Source organism: Dendrobates tinctorius, unplaced genomic scaffold, assembly GCF_039654945.1.
Source record: "Dendrobates tinctorius isolate UK_male_01 unplaced genomic scaffold, ASM3965494v1 ptg000058l, whole genome shotgun sequence".
NCBI lineage: Eukaryota > Metazoa > Chordata > Amphibia > Anura > Dendrobatidae > Dendrobates > Dendrobates tinctorius.
In genome coordinates, this window is record NW_027361726.1 from 21,488,309 (window position 1) to 21,510,827 (window position 22,519).

Sequence of the window (22,519 nt, forward strand, 5' to 3'; positions counted from 1 at the left end):
ATGTCGGCTCCGGATAAAATCCACTCCAAACTAAAAACTCTAAAAAGGAGCAGTCCCCGTTAGGAAACCTGACCTTATTCGAAGCCTTTGCCTTGCTGTTCCAAGTAGTCTCTGGAAGTGCTGCGTATTAGAGATCTTCTACAGGAGGCTCGGAGGGTCTACACTTTACTCCTAAAGATCTCATATGCTGCTGTCTGTGACATTATGTCCTCACGTAAACCCTCATATGTAGTGATATCTCCTGGTGTTTACCCCAGAGTCTAGAGCTAGATACATAGACACTTCACTCCTAAACCTCTTACTTTACATCATGCGACCTAGACAGCAGAAGATTCCCCCCTAGCACCATACGACAGCGCCGGTCCTCGGGAAACTATATGCTACAGAGCTCTTGTAATCATCCTGATCATGATCCAGGGCATGGTGGTTATCATTCAACTGCCAAATTGAAGCGTTTTTGTTTTTTTGCTCAGTTTTTTTTAATGCAAATTTTAAGCTGTTTTTTTCTGCGTATTTTCAGCGATTTTCATTTTTTTCACCCATAGGAAACAATGCAGTGCAAAAATGCAGCAAAAAATGCAGGTATCCGCAGGAAGTGAAATCATGCTTTTTTTATTGGGGAAACTAAATTTATCAGCAATGCCAAGAGACGACAGAAATGCAGCAAAAACTCAGCAACACCTGCTTTTTGTACGCAGCTTCTTTACTGTCAAGAGAGCAGGTTTTGCCTGTGGATAAAAACAGCTGGTTATATAGAATACCCAAGGCTGGGGTCACACTAACCACCGCAAAATACGGTCAGTATTTTACATGCGTAATACGGATGAATGGCCCCTAAACAGTGCTCCGTATGTCATCCGTAATCAAGGTGTGGTCGCGTATTTTGCGCATGTAAGCATCCGTATGTAATCCGTATGGCATCCGTATGGCGAGATTTTCTCGCAGGCTTGCAAAATGGACATATAATGGAGCCCTATGACAGGGTTTATAACAGAAACCAAAGAATAGATATAAACACATAGAATGCATATATATACATATATATGTATTTTATGTGTCTATGTCTATTCTTTTGTTTCTTTATTAAACCTGTCAGTGTGAGTTTACTGTATCGTGCACTGAATTGCCGGCTTTTCTAAAAGACACCGGGTGCGTATTTCTCGCAGGTCACACGTGTGGTCCGTGTGTAATCCTTATTTTTTGTGCACCCATAGACTTGCATTGGCGTATTACGGCCGTAGTATGCTGACAATCGCAGCATGCTGTGATTGGCACGGACCGTAGAATACGGATGAGAAATATACGGCTGTTGGGAGCTGCCCCATAGAGAATCATTGGTCCGTGTCTAATGCGTGCTTTTAGCGCCTATCACTCGTCCGTATTCCTCGCCAGTGTGACCCCGGCCTAATACTGCAATACAGAGCACCTAAAGGTTCAGACTGATGGGACTGGGGGGTACTAGTCTCTGGGATGATAACCCCATGCTGTGTTATCCCGTTGACAGCTCCCCCCCATGTCGTGCACATTCACATCAATGGAAAATGGGCAAAAATTCAGAAACCCGTGTTTGTGCCAGAGCCCCCCGTAACACGCCAGACCCGAGCAGCAGTTACATAGGGATTGGCTTCTGTCCTGTGACTGATTACAGCCAGACTATTCCTGATTTGCACGTTATTACCGGTGGCTGGCCTGTGTGATTTGCCAAGTGTGGCCTGATTCTGTCTGATATATTTTGCAGCTCTCTGATCTCTTGAGACGTCTTCAAAATATGAGTGGGTGTGAGATCGTCAGGAAGACGTGAGCGGATTCTGGGCACATTGCACCGGACGTGGCAGCATGAGAGTTGGTAGTCTGCACTGACACAGGCTTCAGTCCACTGCTGGAGTCAGCTAGCGCTATAGCATGTAATTCGAAGTATCAGTATAAATAACAGAAAATAATAAATGGTTATTATCTACCAATATATAAATAATGCTGTTTTCTCCCAAGTTGTCATTAGGTGAATGTTCCACCAGGTGGCAGCACTGTCCAGAACGTCTGATTGTGCAGCTTACAATTGGTGTGAAATTTACATCCTTAACATTTTAAGCAATTAAAGTGGTTGTCTGCCTTATGGGATATTTTATTTTGATTTTTAAATTTAATGCCTGTATTCTGTGCTAAAAATCATTTTTGTAATAGTTTCATTACAAATTTTGTACGGTCGTTTGCTGGCTGCAGAACGGAGTAACTGAGAATCCGTCAGTGAGCTTGATATGAGTGTCGGACGGGAGAGTTTGTAACACTTTTATCTGTATTTTTCTGCTGATTTATGACCACAGACCACATGGTTGGTTGAATGTGCAGTGCCTGTAAAAGTCAAAATTGTGCCAAATTTTTATTATAACCTAATTGCCGAAATATTTTTACACCCAAATAAGCAATTAATTTAAAATAAATATTCTCACTAAAAGTGGACAAACCCTTAAACTTGAATTTAAAGTTCATATTTTATCCAAAGATAATGAATTAGCATAGTAAATTATTTTGGACAATTTTCTCAGGGATCATCTTTAAGTGGAATTTATTTAATGCGTGATTTTGAGATACCACCATGTCCCCACTTGAAATGTTGTATCCCTCCTTCCCCCGTTCGTACATCCTGAATCTTTCTGTTTTCAGACTCTACATAAGACTAGCAGAATTTCCCAGATTGTGACTGCTCCTTCTGGCTGTGACCCAGGGCCTCCCACTCTGTATATTTATCAGAGCCACATGCTGCCAGAATCTGGACCTCCGGAGCGTCTCCGTTCAGGCTCTTACAGTCAGCACAGGGGTAACCTCACCTTAACCATGGGGGGGGCACAACCATGGTGGTCCTCCTCTGCCTCCTGCGGATGGAGTGTTGAGATTCACATGGAGATTCCTGAAATGCCCTTCCCTGATTTCTCTTTTGTTAGGTTGATAACACTGGGGAACAATTTAAAAAAAAATTTCTGTTGAGTTAGGTTTTTGAGCTGATTTATACTAAAATTGGCATGCTGATTCCAAAAATGTAGTCAGTTTTTTTCTATCATGTCAAGTTTTTCCTCCTCAACTTACCTGCCATAGAAGCACAATTGCACTGATTTCTGTAATAAGACTTGTTATCTGAGTACAATTCGACTCATATAGAGCTACGTGGCAACTTGTAAGAGTAGTCACAACTGAGACAGTGTGGTGAGAGGTGTGTACAGCTCCCAATACGTCATAATTATCAATATCTTTACACAAAAAATGTATCATAGTAGGAATAAATAGGATTTGTGATAGCTTTTCTCTTTACATTGGGCGCTTAGTTGTAATTTATATATCTTTTATGATTTTTTTCTTTGTTAGTTTTCAAAGCTTGTAACTTTCCATCTCAGTGTTTTATTTACTTATGTACATATTTCCTTTGTTTCAGATCATGTCTGCTCCTTCTTCCTCTCGTCGTAAATGCTTAAACAACCCTGACTCCTTCTGCTATATTTGTGGTGTTTTCACCATTCCAGTTCAAAGGGCAAACATCAGTGCATTTTTCCAAAGAAGCATATTTTGCATATTTTAAAGTAAAACTCGGTGATCAAGATAAGCCATGGGCCCCTCACATAGTGTGCAAGCAGTGTGTCGAGAGTTTACGGATGTGGACCAAAGGAACACGTGAAAAGTTGGCATTTGGTATCCCCATGGTGTGGAGAGAGCAAAAAAGTCATTCCACAGACTGTTACTTCTGTTTAGTGAAAACATCAGGATTTAACAGGAAAAATAAAAGTAAAATAGAATATCCAAATCTACCGTCAGCTATCAGACCAATGCCTCATTCAGCTGAAATTCCAGTGCCAGTTTTCGAACAGCTACCATCTCTAGAAGTTCTGAGTGATGTTGACGAACACAGTGACAGCAATGATGCAGAATTTGAAAGTCACAAGGATTCAGTTCGTAAGGGATTTGATCAGCACGAGTTAAATGATTTAGCACGTGAATTGGGCTTATCAAAAAAAGCTTCGGACTTACTAGCATCAAGGCTGAATGAGAAACAGTTACTTGAACAAGGAGTGAAGGTATCATACTTTCGTACTAGAGAAAGTACATTTTTGCAGTACTTTCGGTGTGACAGCGGTTTTGTGTTTTGCCATAATATTCCTGGTTTACTACAAGAATTAGGGCTTTCAGTGTACAATCCAAATGAATGGCGACTGTTTATTGATAGCTCAAAGCGGAGTCTTAAGTGTGTCCTTCTACACAATGGCAATTTATTTGGTGCAGTCCCTATTGGGCATTCTGTCTCTCTTCGTGAAGAACATGGAGATGTAAAGAGAGTTATTGAGTTATTGAAATATGACACACACAATTGGATCATCTGTGTTGACCTTAAAATGGTTTGCTTCCTTCTTGGTCAGCAACGTGGGTACACAAAGTATCCCTGCTTTCTCTGTATGTGGGATAGCAGAGCTCGAGAAAAGCATTGGGTTGAGTCGAATTGGCCTCCAAGATCTGGTCTTAAACCTGGAGATCCTAACATTCTACATCAGCCACTTGTTGACAGGAAGAATATACTATTCCCACCTCTGCACATAAAACTAGGTCTCATGAAGCAATTTGTAAAAGCATTGCCAACTGACAGCGACTGTTTTAAGTACATCATGTTGGCACTTCCTGGACTGTCTATTGAAAAAATCAAGGCTGGTGTGTTTGATGGTCCACAAATTCGACAGCTCATCAAACATGAACATTTCACCGGGACTATGTCAGATCTTGAGAAGAATGCTTGGTTATCATTCAAAGACGTCGTCAAGAACTTTCTTGGAAATACACTTGCAAGTAATTACAAAGAAATTGTTCAGAAACTATTGGAGAGCTACAAAGCGCTTGGTTGCAACATGAGTATTAAACTACATTTTCTGCATTGCCATCTTGCCAACTTTCCGGAAAATCTTGTTGCTGTTAGCGAAGAGCAAGGTGAACGATTTCACCAAGATTTGAAGGTTATGGAAGACTGTTACCAGGGTAGATGGGATGTACATATGATGGCTGACTATTGCTGGAGCATCAAACGTGATTGTCCTCAAGTTAAACACTCCAGAAAAAGCTATAAATGTACATTTTTACCTTAAATACTTGCGCGCATATATATATATATATATATATATATATATATATATATATATATATATATATATATATATGCATCTCCTTTGTAAAAAACATGATAGTGTTAAAAAACATATTTGCCATGCCTATTTCTTATATATTTCATTTTTTGTTCATATTTGTACTATTTAAAAAAAAAAAAAAAACTTTTTAGGTACAGTAGTTTACATATTTTTGAGAAGACAAAAATCCTATAGTTCAAAAACTTGACGTGATAGAGAAAAACTGAGATAATTTCTGGATTCAGCATCCAAAAATTAAGAACAGTTGTCTGACCTAACTCCTAAAAAATTGCGTTCCCCAGTGTAATAATTGTAGTCGGCTGTGGATTATTCTGATATCTGGTGTCACCCTGATCGGTGATACTTCTTTGTGATGCATTGCATCGGCCCTGGGCAGATAGTATCAAAGCTGCAATGTCTGGAGCAACAACTATTCTTATTATAGTGCCATTTATTCCATGGCGTTTTTCATGAGAAAAGCGGTATACATAATAAAAAACAAGTACAATATTAATACAAGTGACGACTGGTACAGGAGGAGAGAGGACCCTGCCCGCGAGGGCTCACAATCTACAAGGGATAGGTGAGGATACAGGAGGCAAGGGTAGAGCTGGTCGTGCAGCAGTTTGGTGGAACAAGGGTTACTCCCATGTTGTAGGCTTGTCGGAAGAGGTCGGTCTTCAGGTTCCTTTTGGAGGTTTCCATGGTAGGTGAGAGTCTGATATGTTGCGGTAGAGAGTTCCAGAGTATGGGGGATGCACAGGAGAAATCTAGTATGCCATTGTAGGAGGAGGAGATTAGAGGGGAGTAGAGAAGGAGATCTTTTGAGGATCGGACTAGTTCACAAATGTATTGAGGAGACAGGTTGTGCATGGCCTTGTATGCCATGGTTAAGGTTTTGAGATAGAGTCTTTAGGTAATGGGGAGCCAGTGAAGTGATTGACTGAGAGGAGAGGCTGGGGAATAACAGAGGGGACAGTTGGATTAGTCGGGCAGCAGAGTTTAGGATAGATTGGAGGGGAGGCCACAGAGGAGGAGTTTGCACTAGTCAAGGCGGGAGATGATGAGGGCATGGACTACAGTTTTTATAGATTTTTGGTTGAGGAATGTACAGATCTGAGAAATATTTTTGAGTTGGAGTGGGTAGGAAATGGAAAGGGCTTGGATGTGTGGTTTGAAGGAGAGATCAGAGTCAAGGATTACCCCAAGGCAGCGAGCTTGTAGGATTGGGGAAAGTTGAGCAGCCATTGACTTTGATGGATAGGTCCGTTGAGGGGTTGAGTGAGATGGGGGAAAAATGATGTTGTGTTTTGACCATGTTAAGATTTAGAAATCTTTCAGAGAAGAAATAGCGGACAGTCATTGTGAAACTCTGGTTAGTAAGGAGGTGATATTGGGTCCCAAGAGGTAGATCTGTGTGTCATCAGCATAGAGCTGAATTCCAGTCCGTTATGTATGAAGAGACCCAGGATAGGGCCAAGTGATGAGAGGATCTGTAGGGAATGGTCCACTGTGTCGAAGGCAGATAACAGGAGCATGAGGCCAGAGGAGTGTCATTGTCGGTTAGTAGGTTATTGGTGACTTTAGTCAGGGCAGTTTCAGTGGAAAGATGCAGTCAAAGAAGCTGAAGAAGTGGGGAGGACAGTTTAAGATGAACGTGGTGCTCCAGTAGTTTTGAAGCATAGGGGAGAAGTGATATGGGTCATTGAAAGCTTTTTGAGGGTGGGTGTGATTGAGGCATGTTTAAAGCATGAGGGTAAGGTACCAGTTGGTAGTGACAGGTTGAAGAGATGGGTTAGGGTCAGGATGAAGACTGGGATGAAATTTAGGATGAGGTGGGATGGTCTCTCATCTAGGAACAGGATGGAGAGTAAAGTTGGTTTTCTGTAATGGCGGAGAAACTGGTTTTGGAGGAGAAGGGTCGAGTAGTTATGAGGAGGGGCTGTGAGGACTGTTGGCCAAAGCTTTCTCTGATGATATCACTCTTCTGCTTGAAGAATGAGGCAAAGTCTTCAGCTGAGATGAACGGAGAGAGAGAAGGCGCTGGGGTATGGCGGAGAGAATTGAAAGTTTGAGAGATAAGTAGGTTTGTTTTGCTGCAGTCAGTGTCGACTTGAAAGTAGTGAGGGACTGTTTAAATGTGATGAAGTGCTCTTTGGAATGGAGCCTTTTCCATCTCTGCTCACCAATTGTCTGATACTACAAGAATTACTGCAGTTGTCCCATATGTCGTCTTCTCCTACTTTCAGTTTCTGGGATAGGAAGTATCTGGCTGCCATTGTCATATGCTCACCCAGCATCACGGTCCACTGCTGATTCTATAACCGTATGAACGTGGAATCTCATGATGCAATTACTTCTCAATGTCCCATTCTGGCTCTTAGGTGTTGCATCCTCCTGATTTCAGCTCTGCAGCTCCTGGAGCAGCGCCCAGTGTTTGTAGCATTCAGGAGCCATGACTCATTCACTGACCTAGCTCACCACCTCCATTCATGGAAAGAAGACGACTTCACATTTAAACTGACTGTCCATCGCCGCCTCTGATCCTTCATCATAGAAGGCCGGGAACAAGTGTCTGTTTATTCCAAAGTCTCTTATATTAAAGAGACACCGCTATACGGGTCGGGGTAAATGTCAGCAATCTCCTGGGTGCAGAGGGGGAATCCCACCAAAAGTTTTCTCCATTCTTTACATTTTGCGCTCAGGACATGGGTTTATTGTTTGCGTCCTCGCTTTACTCAGCAGCGTGGAATCTTTCTGGATAAAGCCTCATTCAGACATCTGCTTTTTTGTCAGTATTTTTTTTTACCATTGTAGACAAACCGGAGGGTTCTCCAGCAACAGAGTGTTTTCTTTTTTTCTCTCTCTCTCTCTCTCTCTCCTGCAAATTCTGGATCGATCGAGCACCGAGAGCTTCCTAGCTGAAGTAGCAGGGTCCTTCGCAGCACAGAGTATTTTAGGAGAGGAGCTGATGAAATGTTGTGTAGGTCATAGACTGGGAATTGCATACTATGTGGGGCAAGGACCTCTAGTAGCACCCCGCAGCACAGAGTGTTTCAGGAGAGTGGTGACCTTGTGGACAGTTAGCGGTTGAATGTGACGCAGTGGAAGGATTTAACCAATACTGTCTCCTCCTGTAGACGATCGGTTGTGTTCTCCGCCCTTCATGGAGCTATCGACCGAAAGCGGAGAGGACGCCCTTAAACTCATTGAGAGCAGCAGCCTGGCCTTTCCATTCAGTAAGTATTGGTAAAAGGCACAGACATTATTGATAAAACCCACCGATCTGCTGAGCCTTCCTAAACCTGCCACAAGGGCGGCACTATAACTTTTTTTTTTTTTTTTTTTCCTTCAGTATGCAAGACGAGAGTTGCTCACGGGACAAACTCACACGAGGTAGGAGGAGGATGATGATGACGATGCATCTCATCGCATGTACTTTACACCCTAGTTCCTTTTGCAGCTGTATGACATCCAATACAGTTGTGGCCAAAAGTATTGACACCCCTGCAATTCTGTCAGATAATACTCAGTTTCTTCCTGAAAATGATTGCAAACACAAATTCTTTGGTATTATTATCTTCATTTAATTTGTCTTAAATGAAAAAACACAAAAGAGAATGAAGCAAAAAGCAAAACATTGATCATTTCACACAAAACTCCATAAATGGGCCAGACAAAAGTATTGGCACCCTCAGCCTAATACTTGGTTGCACAACCTTTAGCCAAAACAACCGCTTCCGGTAACCATCAATGAGTTTCTTACAATGCTCTGCTGGAATTTTAGACCATTCTTCTTTGGCAAACTGCTCCAGATCCCTGATATTTGAAGGGTGCCTTCTCCAAACTGCCATTTTTAGATCTCTCCACAGGTGTTCTATGGGATTCAGGTGTGGACTCATTGCTGGCCACCTTAGAAGTCTCCAGTGCTTTCTCTCAAACCATTTTCTAGTGCTTTTTGAAGTGTGTTTTGGGTCATTGTCCTGCTGGAAGACCCATGACCTCTGAGGGAGACCCAGCTTTCTCACACTGGGCCCTACATTATGCTGCAAAATTTGTTGGTAGTCTTCTGACTTCATAAAGCCATGCACACGGTCAAGCAGTCCAATGCCAGAGGCAGCAAAGCAACCCCAAAACATCAGTGAACCTCCGCCATGTTTGACTGTAGGGATCGTGTTCTTTTCTTTGAATGCCTCTTTTTTTTCCTCCTGTAAACTCTATGTTGATGCCTTTGCCCAAAAAGCTCTACTTTTGTCTCATCTGACCAGAGAACATTCTTCCAAAACGTTTTGGGCTTTTTCAGGTAAGTTTTGGCAAACTCCAGCCTGGCTTTTTTATGTCTTGGGGTAAGAAGTGGGGTCTTCCTGGGTCTCCTACCATACAGTCCCTTTTCATTTAGACGCCGACGGATAGTACGGGTTGACACTGTTGTACCCTCGGACTGCAGGGCAGCTTGAACTTGTTTGGATGTTAGTCGAGGTTCTTTATCCAACATCCGCACAATCTTGTGTTGAAATTTCTTGTCAATTTTTCTTTTCCGTCCACATCTAGGGAGGTTAACCACAGTGCCATGGGCTTTAAACTTCTTGATGACACTGCGCACGGTAGACACAGCAACGTTTAGGTCTTTGGAGATGGACTTGTAGCCTTGAGATTGCTCATGCTTCCTCACAATTTGGTTTCTCAAGTCCTCAGACAGTTCTTTGGTCTTCTTTCTTTTCTCCATGCTCAATGTGGTACACACAAGGACACAGGACAGAGGTTGAGTCAACTTTAATCCATGTCAACTGGCTGCAAGTGTGATTTAGTTATTGCCAACACCTGTTAGGTGCCACAGGTAAGTTACAGGTGCTGTTAATTACACAAATTAGAGAAGCATCACATGAATTTTCGAACAGCGCCAATACTTTTGTCCACCCTCTTTTTTTATGTTTGGTGTGGAATTATATCCAATTTGGCTTTAGGACAATTCTTTTTGTGTTTCTTCATTTAAGACAAATTAAATGACGATAATAACAAAGAATTTGTGTTTGCAATCATTTTCAGGAAGAAACTGAGTATTATCTGACAAAATTGCAGGGGTGTCAATACTTTTAGCCACAACTGTATATCATCCATTACACCATATTTTCAGATAGCATAAATTCTGCTTTTTTTTCCCGCCTGATTTTATTATTTATTTTTTTTCTATGTAAAATATCTTTTGCATTTAACAGTTAAATCAAACGTGCCTGTGAATTTCTATCCAATTTACATTCAAACAATCTTTAGATTTGTGTGTTTTTGGCACATTTGTTTCCCCTATAGGTGACTAAAACAAAAACTCTTTAAAAAGCCTTGTCAAATCTGCACCAAAAATGCAGAATCGCAGCAATAAGGCGCACAGTCCTGCAGCAGCCCTTGTTTTAGGTCCTAGGGTTGGGCTTCAGTGGAAACCCTCGTTTTCAGCATAGTACACACTGAAGTAATGTGCTACAGCATTATATAGTACAAGTGATCAGATGAGCGCAGGTTCAAGTCCCATCAGAGGTCAAAAATTTAAAAAAAGAAAAAAAATCTAAAAAAAGTAAACATTTAATATCAGCACATCTGTAAAATACTGAAAAGCTAAAATAATCAAAATGCCAGAATTGCCATTATTTTGGTTGCTGTGCCTTTAAAAAAAAAAAAAAAAAAAAACGTTTGTTTTTTTTTTGATCGCTGGAGAAAATGAAAAACTACAGAAGTTTGGTATTGTGACAATTGCGCAAACCTGGAGAACCATGTTCCCAAGCCATTTTTACTGCACAAAGAGAACCCAGGAAGTATTTTCCAGTACATAGTATAGTACAGTGAATGTTGTCAATTGAAATTATAACTTGGCCTGCAAAATTCAATCCTTCATACGTGAATGTCTGTGGAAAAAAAAGTTCTGTCTCTTGGAAGAAGGGGAGGAAAAAAAAAACTAAAGCGCAAAAATGCATATTGGCTGCGGTGGGAAGGGGTTAGAGCTACCACATAGGCTGTCACGCAGCTTTCCTGAGGTCGCAAATGTGCTTAGTTGTGCACGGACGCCTTCCCTGCGGTCCACAACAAAACTATTCAGGGGTCCGGGAAAGTAGTTCTGTTCTGGTGGAAATGGCACGTCAGAGGCATCACTGGCACATGCTAGGTCTGGCATCCTGGCCGTGCTTACCCACCCACTGTTGACAGATGAAGTGAAGGATTCTCGAGTATCCGGAAAAATGTCAATTAGTGAAGGGCGTTATATCCATGATGAGCGTCACTGAATGTCCAGCTGGATCGGTGTAATACTATCATCTTAGAGGATCAAAGTTCATTAATCCAGATGGTCTGGATGTCCTGACAAATATAAAGTGTCTGCCACTGTAAAGGGACAAAGTTGACTCTGTGATGCCAATGTTCTGTTTTTTGTCTGTCTTGTGCAGATGGCTATAATATTTAATATGGAGGGTCTACGGGCGATACCGCGCCCCTGTGTCATCCAGAGCTTTGTCAGTCATAACGCCGTGCTCTACAAAGTCTTTGTGGTTGGAGATTCGTACACAGTGGTGGAACGACCATCGCTAAAAAATTTCTCACCGGGCAGCTCAGGTAAGGCTTTTTTTGTGAATATGTGCCCAAAGAAGAGTAAAAACAACGAACTTATGGTACTTAAAATAGTCAAGAATCAGAGTATTAAAAGTAAAAAAATGTTTTTAACAAACAATGTTTATATGGTGGCACTGTAAACGACGGGTGCCCACACAGTAATAAAAACAGTTTTTGTTTTTTTTTCTTCTTTGGGCACATATTTCTTCCGAATGGTGTGCCGTTCTATTTTCCTGCAGATGCATGTCATTATATCAATTTGAGTTTTTTAAACCACACTTTATCTATAGTTGACATATATCACCTGCCTAGTCCAGAATGTGTCCCAACAACAATTTTTGTGAATGCTTGTAAATGTATGTATATATATATATGTGTGTGTGTGTGTATTCGGAGGACTAAAATGTTAAATGTGGGGGGAGATGAGTTTGTTTTGCTCTGTACAGCACGGCCCTGTGATATCTGTGGCTGAGGAATAATTTACTTACTCTGCCATCTGCTGACACCTCTGAGACTATACACACTGCTCAAAAAAATAAAGGGAACACTAAATGCCACATCCTAGCTATCACTGAATTAAATATTTCAGATGCAAATCTTTATTCATTACATACTGGAATACATTGAGAAAAATAAAACACAAAAATGATCAATGTAAATCAAAATTAATATCCCAAGGAGGTCTGGATTATGGGATGATAATCAAAATGGAAAATCAAATTACAGGCTGATCCAACTTCAATGGAAATGGCTCAAGACAAGGAAATGTCTCAGTAGTGTGTGTGGCCTCCACGTTGCCTGTATGACCTCCCTACAACACTTGGGCTTTGTCCTGATGAGGCAGCAGATGGTTTCCTGAGGGATCTCCTCCCAGACCTGAATTAAAGCATCAGTCAAATCTTAGACCATCTGTGGTGCAATGTGGCGTTGGTAGATGGAACGAGATATATTGTCCCAGATGTGCTCGATTGGATTCAGGTCTGGGGATCAGGCAGGCCAGTCAATACAATCTTGCAGGAACTGCTGATACACTTAAGCCGCATGAGGTCTAGCATTGCCATGCATCAGAAGGAACCCAGGGCTCACTGCACCGGCATATGGTCTCACAATGAATACCTAATGGCAGTCAGTGTATCTTTGCCTAGCACTTGGAGGGCTGTGCGGCCTTCCAAAGAAATGCCATTACTGACCCACTGCCAAACTGGTCATTCTGGAGGATGTTGCAGTCAGCAGAATGTTCTCCACGGTGTCTCCAGACACTGTCACGGCTGTCACATGTGTTCAGTGTGAACCTGCTCTCATCCGTGAAGAGTGCAGGGCGCCAATATTGAATCTGCCAATCTTGGTCTTCTCTGGCAAATGCCCATCGCCCTGCACGGTGTTGGGCTCTAAGCACAACACCCACTTGATGTCAGGCCATCATACTATTCTAATGGAATCTGTTTCTGACAGCTTAAGCAGGCACATGGATGTTAGTGGCCTGCGGGAGGTCATTTTGCAGGACTCTAGCACTCCTCCTCCTGTTCCTCCTTGCACAAAGGAGGAGGTAGCAGTTCTGCTGCTGGGTTGTTGCCCTCCTGTGGCCCCCTCCACATACCCTGTTGTACTGGCTTGTCTCCTAGTATCTGCTCCATGCTCTTGACACTGTTGACAGACACCGCTACCATTGATGTGCCATCCTGGATGAGCTGCACTACCTGAGCAATTTCTGTGGGTTGTAGACACCGCCTCATGCTACTTGGGGTCAGAGCAATAACAAAATGCAAATGTGACCAAGACAGCCAAAAAGGATAACAGAGAAATGATCTGAGGTCCCCCCTGCAGAACCTTTCCTTTATAGGGGCTGTCATGCTAATTACCGATCTTTTCTACCTGTTGTCTATTTAATTTGCAAAACCGCAAGAGTGTGTTGCTTACAGTATGTATATATAATACAGTGAAGGAAATAATTATTTGATCCCTTGCTGACTTTGTAAGTTTTGCCCACTGACAAAGACATGAGCAGTCTATAATTTTAAGGGTAGGTTAATTTTAACATTGAGAGATAGAATATCTAATTTTAATCCAGAAAATAACATTGTATAAATTGTATAAATTTATTTGCATTTTGCAGTTAGAAATAAGTATTTGATCCTCAACCAACCGTTAAGGGTTCTGGCTCCTACAGACCAGTTAGATGCTCCTAATCAACTTGTTACCTGCATTAAAGACAGCTGTCTTACATAGTCACCTTTATAATTGACTTCTGTCCACAGACCCAGTCAGTCAGACTCTAACCTCTACAACATGAGCAAGATTAAAGAACTTTCTAAGGATGTCAGGGACAAGAGCATAGACCTGCACAAAGCTGGAATGGGCTACAAAACCATACGTAAGGAGCTAGGTGAGATGGAGACAACTTCTGGTACAATAGTAAGAAAATGGAAGAAATACAAAATGACTGTCAATCGACATCGTTCTGGGGCCTCATGGAAAATCTCACGTTGTGGGCTATACTTGATCATGAGGAAGGTGAGAGATCAGCCAAAAACTACACGAGGGGAGCCGGATAATGATCTCAAGGCAACTGAGACCACAGTCACCAAGAAAACCATTGGTAACATATTACACTGTAAAGGTTTAAAATCCTGCAGTGCCCGCAAGGTCCCCCTGCTCAAGAAGGCACATGCGCAGGCCCATCTGAAGTTTGCCAATGAACACCTGGATGATTCTGTGAGTATTTGGGAGAAGGTGCTGAGGCCCGAAGAGACAAAAATTGAGGTATTTCGCATTAACTCAACGCACCGTGTTTGGTGGAGGAGAAATGCTGCCTATGACCCAGAGAACACCGTCCTCACTGTCAAGCATGGAGGTGGAAACATTGTGTTTTGGGGGAGTTTTCTCCTAAGGGTACAATTGGGAGAACAGATGGAGCCATGTACCGTAAAATCTTGAATGACAACCTCCTTCCCTCCGCCAGGACATAAAAATGGGTCGTGGCTGGGTCTTCTAACAAGACAATGACCCAAAACATACAGCCAAGGCAACAAAGGAGTGGCTCAAAAAGAAGCACATTAAGGTCATGGAGTGGCCTTGCCAGTCTCTAGACCTTAATCCCATAGAAAACTTATGGAGGGAGTTGAAGCCCTGAGTTGCCAAGTGACAGCCTCAAAATCTTAATGATTTAGAGTTGATCTACAAAGAGGAGTGGACCAAAATTCCTCCTGACATGTGATACAGGAAAGATATATCTTTGTACCATGATGGCCAGTAGATAGAAAAATAATTAAGATTTGAGAGTCCTCAGTGGTTGATACCTTTTAACGGCTAACTGAAAAGATGGTAGCAAATTGCAAGCTTTCCAGACTACTTAGGTCTCCTCATCAGGCAAAGACTAAGGGTCCCGTTTCACATAGCGACGCACCAGCGATCCCGACAGCGATACGACCTGGTAAGGATCGCTGGTACGTCGCTACATGATCGCTAGTAAGTTGTCAAACAGGCCGATCTCTTCAACAACGCAGCAGTCCGACGGTGGTCCGTATAACGACCTCAGCGGTCGTTGGGACCTTGTCACACAGCAGCTTTTCTGACGATTCCCGCCTGCGTCCCTGTGTTCTGCCTCGCCAACGAGGTCGTTCGTCGATGTTAAACACAGCGATGCGCGCTGGCCAGCAGGACGCCGACGATGAAAAAATGGCCCAGGACATTTGAGCACGATCAGCGATATCCTGCGGGGGGCCGGTCGCCGCTATGTGTCACATGTGGCGAGATCGCTGTTGCGTCACAAAATCGGTGATGCTTTAGCGATATCGCTAGCGATCTCGCTATGTGAGACGGTGCCTTAATACAACATCTGAACAATCAAATATTTATGCACAAAACAGCACAGAAATGACGCAATACATAAGACAAGTGACGTGAAGCAGAATTTACATTTATGTCTTTTCACATCAATTAAGGAATTTGCTCTTAAGACCTTCTGTGGGCATCACAACACAGAACCAGACCCCAGAGGACAATAAAACTCACACTCCTTATCTATGAAGTGCTCCAATATTTTTGCCTATCCCTCTCCCATAATGATAATTCTGCTTCACGTCATTTGTCTTATCTATTGAGTTATTTCTGTGCCGTGTTGTGTATAAATATGTGATTCTTCAGGGTGAGTGCACACAGTGCGGATTCAGCTGCGGATTTGCAGGTAAAACCGCAGGTAAAGTGACCTGCGGTTTATCTGCGGTTTGACACCTGGACAATGGAACAGGTGTCAAACCGCTGCAGAATCCGCAGAAAGAATTGACATGCTGCGGAATTAAAACCGCAGCAAATCCGCAGCATGTGCTCTGTGGACTTGAAATCCCAATGCTTAGCATTGTACTGTACAATGCCTGCAGTACTGCTGCGGATCCGCAGGGCCAAATCCGCTGCGGATCCGCAGCAGAATCCGCAAGGTGTGCACATACCCTCAGATTTTGTATTAGTCTAGCCTGATGAAGAGACCTGAGTAGTCTGGAAAGCTTGCAATTTGTTACCATCTTTTCAGTTAGCCATTAAAAGGTATCAACCACTGAGGACTCTTAAATCTTAATTATATCCTGACATGTGCACAAACCTCATCATCAACTACAAAAAAAGTCTAACTGCTGTGCTTGCCAACAAGGGTTTTGCCACCAAGTATTAAGTCTTGTTTGCCAGAGGGATCAAATACTTATTTCTCACTGCAAAATGCAAATTTATATGATTTATACAATGTGATTTTCTGGATTTTATTTTTGATATTCTCGCTCAATGTTAAAATTCATCTACCCTTAAAATTATAGACTGTTCATGTCTTTGTTGGTGGGCAAACTTACAAAATCAGCAAGGGATCAAATAATACTTATTTCCTTCACTGTATATTTGGAGAAGCAGTTGAATACTAATTGCTGAGGACAGGGTGGGTGGAGGGATAAAGGGGGTTTTACACACAGTGATATCGCTAGCAATATCGCTAAAGCATCACCAATTTGGTGACGCAGCAGCGATATCACTATGTGTGATACTTGCCTCCGACCGGCTACCCCGCTGTCTGTCGTTGATCGCGCAGCTCCATTTCTCGTCGGGCGCTTCCTGTGGCGCCGACGAGCGATGCGCCGACGGGAGGACGTCAGGATCGCCGCGTCTGAAAGGTACAGTAACGACCGCTGTATCGCTGCTGCATCGCTGTGAGATCTGCCTGTGTGGAAGCTCACTAGCGATCATTTAGCGATGCACCAGCGATCCTGACCGGGTCGTATCGTTGTCGGGATCGCTGGTGCATCGCTAAATGTAAAGGGGCCTTAAGTTTGCTTTGCTCTGTACAGGACGGCCCTGTAATATCCGAAGCCAAGCAATAGTTCACTTACTCTGCCATCTACTGACACCTCTGAGAATTACACCTTAGTAAATTCTTAATTTTAGTTTTCAGCTATAGAACTTTCCATCTAAAAATCACACATCGTTCCTGATGATGATTCTGTTGCTTCCTTCTTTAGATATTACAGTAAAAATATTCTTAATTTGCATTTTTTTTCCAGATCGAGAATCCATATTCTTTAATAGTCATAATGTGTCAAAACCAGAGTCGTCTTCAGTGTTAACTGCGGTGAGTTTTCTGCGTTGTTTAAAGCCTGAAATCATAAAAAAGTAAGCCTAACGTCAGTGCATGTCCCACGGCTGAAATTCTTTCTCCCCTAAAGCAATCACCAGAATAGGGTCACCCCCAGCTGCAGTACCACAGTCACGATGCATTCAGTGGACCAGCTGGTCGCACATGGAGGGTGTTTGGCACTGACGCAAAGGGCAGCACGTAACTACTGGCCATTCTCGGTGTCATAGACGTAAGTGGAGCAGCAGAGCAGATATCCGGCATCACGCTGCATTCAACTCCTCCATGCCAAAGTCTTGAAGCCAGGGGGGAGAAAGGGGGACACAAGTCCTCTGTTCTGGTGATCGGTGGCTGGAGGGGTCTAAGCCGCAGGATTATCACCTACCCACTGGTACTGAACTAAGTTGTAGTTTTGAAGGACACTATTCATGTTACCATGTAATGTGCTGAAATAATTTTAAGTGGGAAGAAATGGGTTTTTTTTTTTTTGGGGGGTTTTTTTAAATTAAAAATAATGCATTTCTACCCTTGGGTTTTGTATTGTGTTTTACCGACATGAACTTTGTTGAAAAACTGATTTAACAACCTGATTCTTCATGCCAGTATGATTACGGCTTAGTATTTTATTTGTTTTTTTAAATATTGAAAAATAATTTAGTTTTTTTTTTTCTTATATGAATTTTTAATTTATATCGCCATTTTTTTGAAACCCGTAACATTTTATTTTCTGTCTATAGAGCTAGGTGACAACTTGTTCGTTTTTTTTTTTGTAGGGTTCTGATGGTTTTATTGGCACCAATTTGGGCTACATATGTTATTTTGATTACTTTTTATAGGTTTTTTTTTTATAGAGAGAACTGATGAAAAACGCCTTTTTTTTTTTTTTTTCATTCTGACGTTTACAGTACAAGTTAACTTGACCTTTCGATAGACTGGACTTTTAGGCTATGTGCCCACGTAGCGTTTTTGATGCAGAATATTCCTGAGCGGAAACGCACACCCTCCTCCCGGGAAAACGCGTGCGTTTTATGAAGTGCTTTTGTAAGCATTTTTGACGCTTTTGTTAAGCGTTTTAGCATGCGCTTTCCTATGCGTTTTTATTGAATGTATGCGGAAACGCGTGCGTTTCCGCAAAATTAATGAACATGCTGCGTTTTTTTCTGCTTAGCGTTTCCGCAGCGGAAAAAAAGCACCATTAGCACAACATGTGCGTTTTCCATTATATTACATTGGATGCTTTTCTTAAGCGTTTCCAAAGAGAAACACTTGTCTAAAAGCGCTGTGGAAACGCTTAAAAAAAACGCTACGTGGGCACACAGCCTTACAGATGTGGTGACATTTAAATGTTAAAAAAAATTTTGTTAATGGCGGAAAAATCTGCAATTTTTATGTTTGTTTACATTTTTTTTTATTATTATTCCTTTATTTCTGAGGTCCCAAGGGGACTTGAACTTGTGATTGTCTGATTTGCTCATTTTATGTACTGCAGTACCTAAAGTATTGCTGTATATAGTGAAAATCTCCGTTTCCGATGGAGCTCACCCTGCGGCTGGAGTACCAATATGGCAGTGCCGGGCTCCTTCAGCAGAACCCAGGACCCTAGCGATCGGTTATCCTATCGGTGGCCTGCGGGTTGCGTTGTAGAGGGTAGATGGGAGCCGGCTCTCTACTGTGCCCTGCCCCCTTGTGATGACATCACTGATAATATTGTGATTTCTCTCTGTTTCTCGCCCGCAGCTGGAGAAGGTAGAAGGCGTGTTTGAGCGTCCTAGCGATGATGTAATCTGCGCCATCTCCAAGGCTCTCCGTCAAGCTCTGGGCATCTCGCTCTTTGGGATCGACATTATAATTAATAACAAAACTGGACAGCATGCAGTCATTGACATCAACGCGTTTCCAGGTAAAGGTAGATTTGTTTTGGAGACCAGCTGTCACGTCAAAAAATGTTATTTACCTGCACATAGGGGTAAATCTGCAGGTGAATGGTGTGAATATTCATCCTGGCTGCCTTAATGCAGCAGATACAGGGAGAAAATGAACTTGTATTCTCTCTGCGGCCGCTCGCTGCCAGTCACCAGGGCGGTGCATGGAGCGGTTACTGTACTGCATATTAAACTGTAATCAATCACGTTCCTCCAAGCACATTGCATCATGGCGCTGCCAAACATTTATCTGCACCTTTCTATGTACTTGTTGTCCTTCTATCTTCCACCCTCTGCTCTTTGATTGTTTTCCCCCTATTAAGTAAAGGATTCTCTGCACCATGATGCACCGAGTGGCTGTGCTTGGTTTGAACAGTCATTCTGTTCCCTTGAAATAGTTTTTGGTGTTTCCCAGTGCTGGACACTAGAGGGAGCAGCTACTTTAATTGGCATACACAATGTCCAAAACATACTGGACCCATCCCGCACTTCTTTTTACATGCCGATCACACACGTTTGTAGCAGCGCCTCGGCGGTGAGAAGTTGTTCTGGATCTGTTACCATTCACTGACTTCCAGCAGGAATTGGGAAGCTCGTTTCCATTTCTCAATATTTTATGTGAAGGTTTTGAACTTTGTTTTGATCCCATGATTTGAGCTTAATCTACATAAAACAGGTGAAATCCTGAACGTTCTTTCAGTGTCTTTCATGACTTGTCAGCGGCTCCGTCTTGTACACAGGACTTGCTGCCTTAATGGTCTCTTGCAGCAGAGAACACGGCCTTCTTCATTTCCTGCATAAAATTTGGTTTCCATGCAGCCGTGCATCTGATTACAGGGAGTCCGGCGTATTAATAAATGTTAATGAATTTTCCCTATTAATATGAAGAACGCTCGGCCAACACCATGGAGATGAGTAGCCGCTTTGCACTGACACCGGCTGTCACCGCAGCTACGGGGGGATATTAAAGGGACAGAATACTAAAGTCCCTCTGGTAATGAGTTCACGTAAGGCAGCATATTGAAAATTGTGGTACATTGCTCTCAATTTATATTGTGCTGACTGAGCTCTGCTACATCTGCCGGTAAGAGGAGGATACTCATCAACCTGTTCTCTATCCTTGTACCTTAGGATACGAGGGCGTTCCCGAATTTTTTGGGGAGCTCTTGAATCACATCATCGCCATCCTTCAACGGGCAGAGGTGAACGTGAATAAGCCCCCTTCAGAACAATTAACGGCTTCTGTCATGTGCTGCACTCCCGCCGCTCGGCTAGAACCCTGGATGGCGGAAAGCGATGGAGCCGTAAAACTGCCAAGCCAAAGACTAGGGTGCAACTCAGTCGTGTCCCCCAGCTTCCAGAAGCACTGCGTGGCATCGCTGGCAACAAAGGCATCCTCTCAGTAATCCCAGGGAGTCTGCAGTACCAGCAAGTGAGGGGTTAAATGCCTTGAAACGTTCACAGTCAGAGAACTCTGGACAGGAATGGGCCAAATCGGCAGTATCATCGCGCTCTACCTGTCATCCAGTCTGAGCAGACGACCTAATGTTTTTTTGGATAAAAGAATCACCTATTGATTACAGCGCAAATATTAAGATGATGGGAATGAAAATAAAATGTGCATTAATTTTATAAGGGTTACCGTACATCATGCAAATGTTCTATATAAAAATGGAAATATTTTTAAAGATAAATTTTATTCTGATAGCGAATCCTACAATGACGAAAGCAGTGGCAGCAGCAGCCACACTGGACATTTCCTATTGTTACTATTATTTTTAAGTCTTGTTTTTAAACTCTTCTAGGTCCTCCTGCGCTTTGAGTTAGTTCAGTGATATTTTTTTGCCTAGACTAAATTGACTTTGGTTGAATCATCCTCCTCGTATACAGATAATTACAGATGGACTGCGACCAAACACCCCGGCGAGCAGGGCAATAAATTCTGCACCACCACCCTGCATGATTGACACGGCACTTCCAGCTTATTTCCACCATGCGTGCGCGCAACTGGACGGACAGCTCTTCTACTTCAGTTTTATAGAAAAAAAGACTAAAAAAAAGATATATTGTATATATTGTCAAAACGATCCTGCTGATTAAAAAAAAGATGTACTCCGTTACCTGAGGGTTGCTGCCTTTTGAGCTTTTATTTTCAGAAAATGCAATGGGAGAGCTGACAAGTCCCAGCTGCTGGAGAGACCACGGTTGGATGGCACTGGTGGTCTTTACGATCAGCGCCACCTCCAGGAGGTGAGTCAGCTTGAATCTGCTTATTATAACATTTACTGCTATGTTCTAAGTTGTAACTTTTACCGTTCGCTCTGTTCACACAGGCTGAGCACTCAGTACATACCGACGACTCTAAGGCTATGTGCACATGTTGCGGAAGTTACCGCGGGAATTCCGGAATTCCATTCCACGGGAAAACCGCATTTTAAATTCCCGCGATTTTCCTGCGAAAAAACTAGCGTTTTGCAAGCGTAATTAGCTTGCAGAATGCTAGCGTTTTCCAAGCGATCTGTAGGATCGCTTGGAGAATTGATTGACAGGTTGGTCACGCTCGTCAAACATAGTGTTTGACAAATGTGACCAACTTTTTACTATTGAGGCCGCCTATGCAGCATCAATAGTAAAATATATAATGTTAAAAATAATTTAAAAAAAAAAATTGTGTTTTTCTCATCTTCCAACGTTCCGCGCAGCGTTCCCGATCATCGCGATGCTCCCGTTCTCAGTAATGCCTTGCGAGACCTTTGATGACGTAGCGGTCTCGCGATACTGTAGCGGTCTCGCGAGACCGCTACGTCATCACAGGTCCTTGCCGCAAGGCATTACTGGGAACGGGAGTTGGCGGGAGCATCGGTAAGGCTGCGCGGGACGCCGAAAGGTAAATATAACACAATTTTTTATTTTAATTCTATTTTTTTACAGGGATGTGGTACCCACAGCCTGGAGGAGAATCTCCTCTCCTCCACCCCCTGGGTACTATCCGCAAATGTTCTGCTTACTTTTTGCATGGTGGGCACAGCCACATGAGGAAAGTAAGCAGAACAATGCATTCCTATGTGGGCGGAATCGCCGCGATTCCGCAAAATTAATGAGCATGCTGCGTATATTTCCGCATAGGATTGCATGGGATGCTGTTTGTTTTGCGTTTTTGTGGCAAAATCGCGAGTTTAAAACCGCGGCGAAAAAAAAATGCAACATGTGAACGCAGCCTAAATCTGCAGAGCTCACAGATTGTT

At 42.7% G+C, this 22,519-nt stretch overlaps 1 protein-coding gene across 3 annotated transcripts in view; it reads left to right on the forward strand.

Annotated features, from left to right (window-relative positions):
* ITPK1 (inositol-tetrakisphosphate 1-kinase) overlaps positions 1-21,394 on the forward strand; it is a 122,476-nt gene extending 101,082 nt beyond the window's left edge. For all 3 annotated transcript variants that reach the window (XM_073578121.1, XM_073578122.1, XM_073578123.1), the window contains 6 exons: positions 8,294-8,392; positions 8,509-8,549; positions 11,582-11,747; positions 17,282-17,349; positions 19,090-19,252; positions 20,406-21,394. In XM_073578121.1, the coding sequence (XP_073434222.1) occupies positions 8,294-8,392; positions 8,509-8,549; positions 11,582-11,747; positions 17,282-17,349; positions 19,090-19,252; positions 20,406-20,680 (812 nt within the window). In that variant the 3' untranslated portion in view covers positions 20,681-21,394. The remainder of the gene's footprint in view (positions 1-8,293; positions 8,393-8,508; positions 8,550-11,581; positions 11,748-17,281; positions 17,350-19,089; positions 19,253-20,405) is intronic.
* Positions 21,395-22,519: the final 1,125 nt, after the last annotated feature.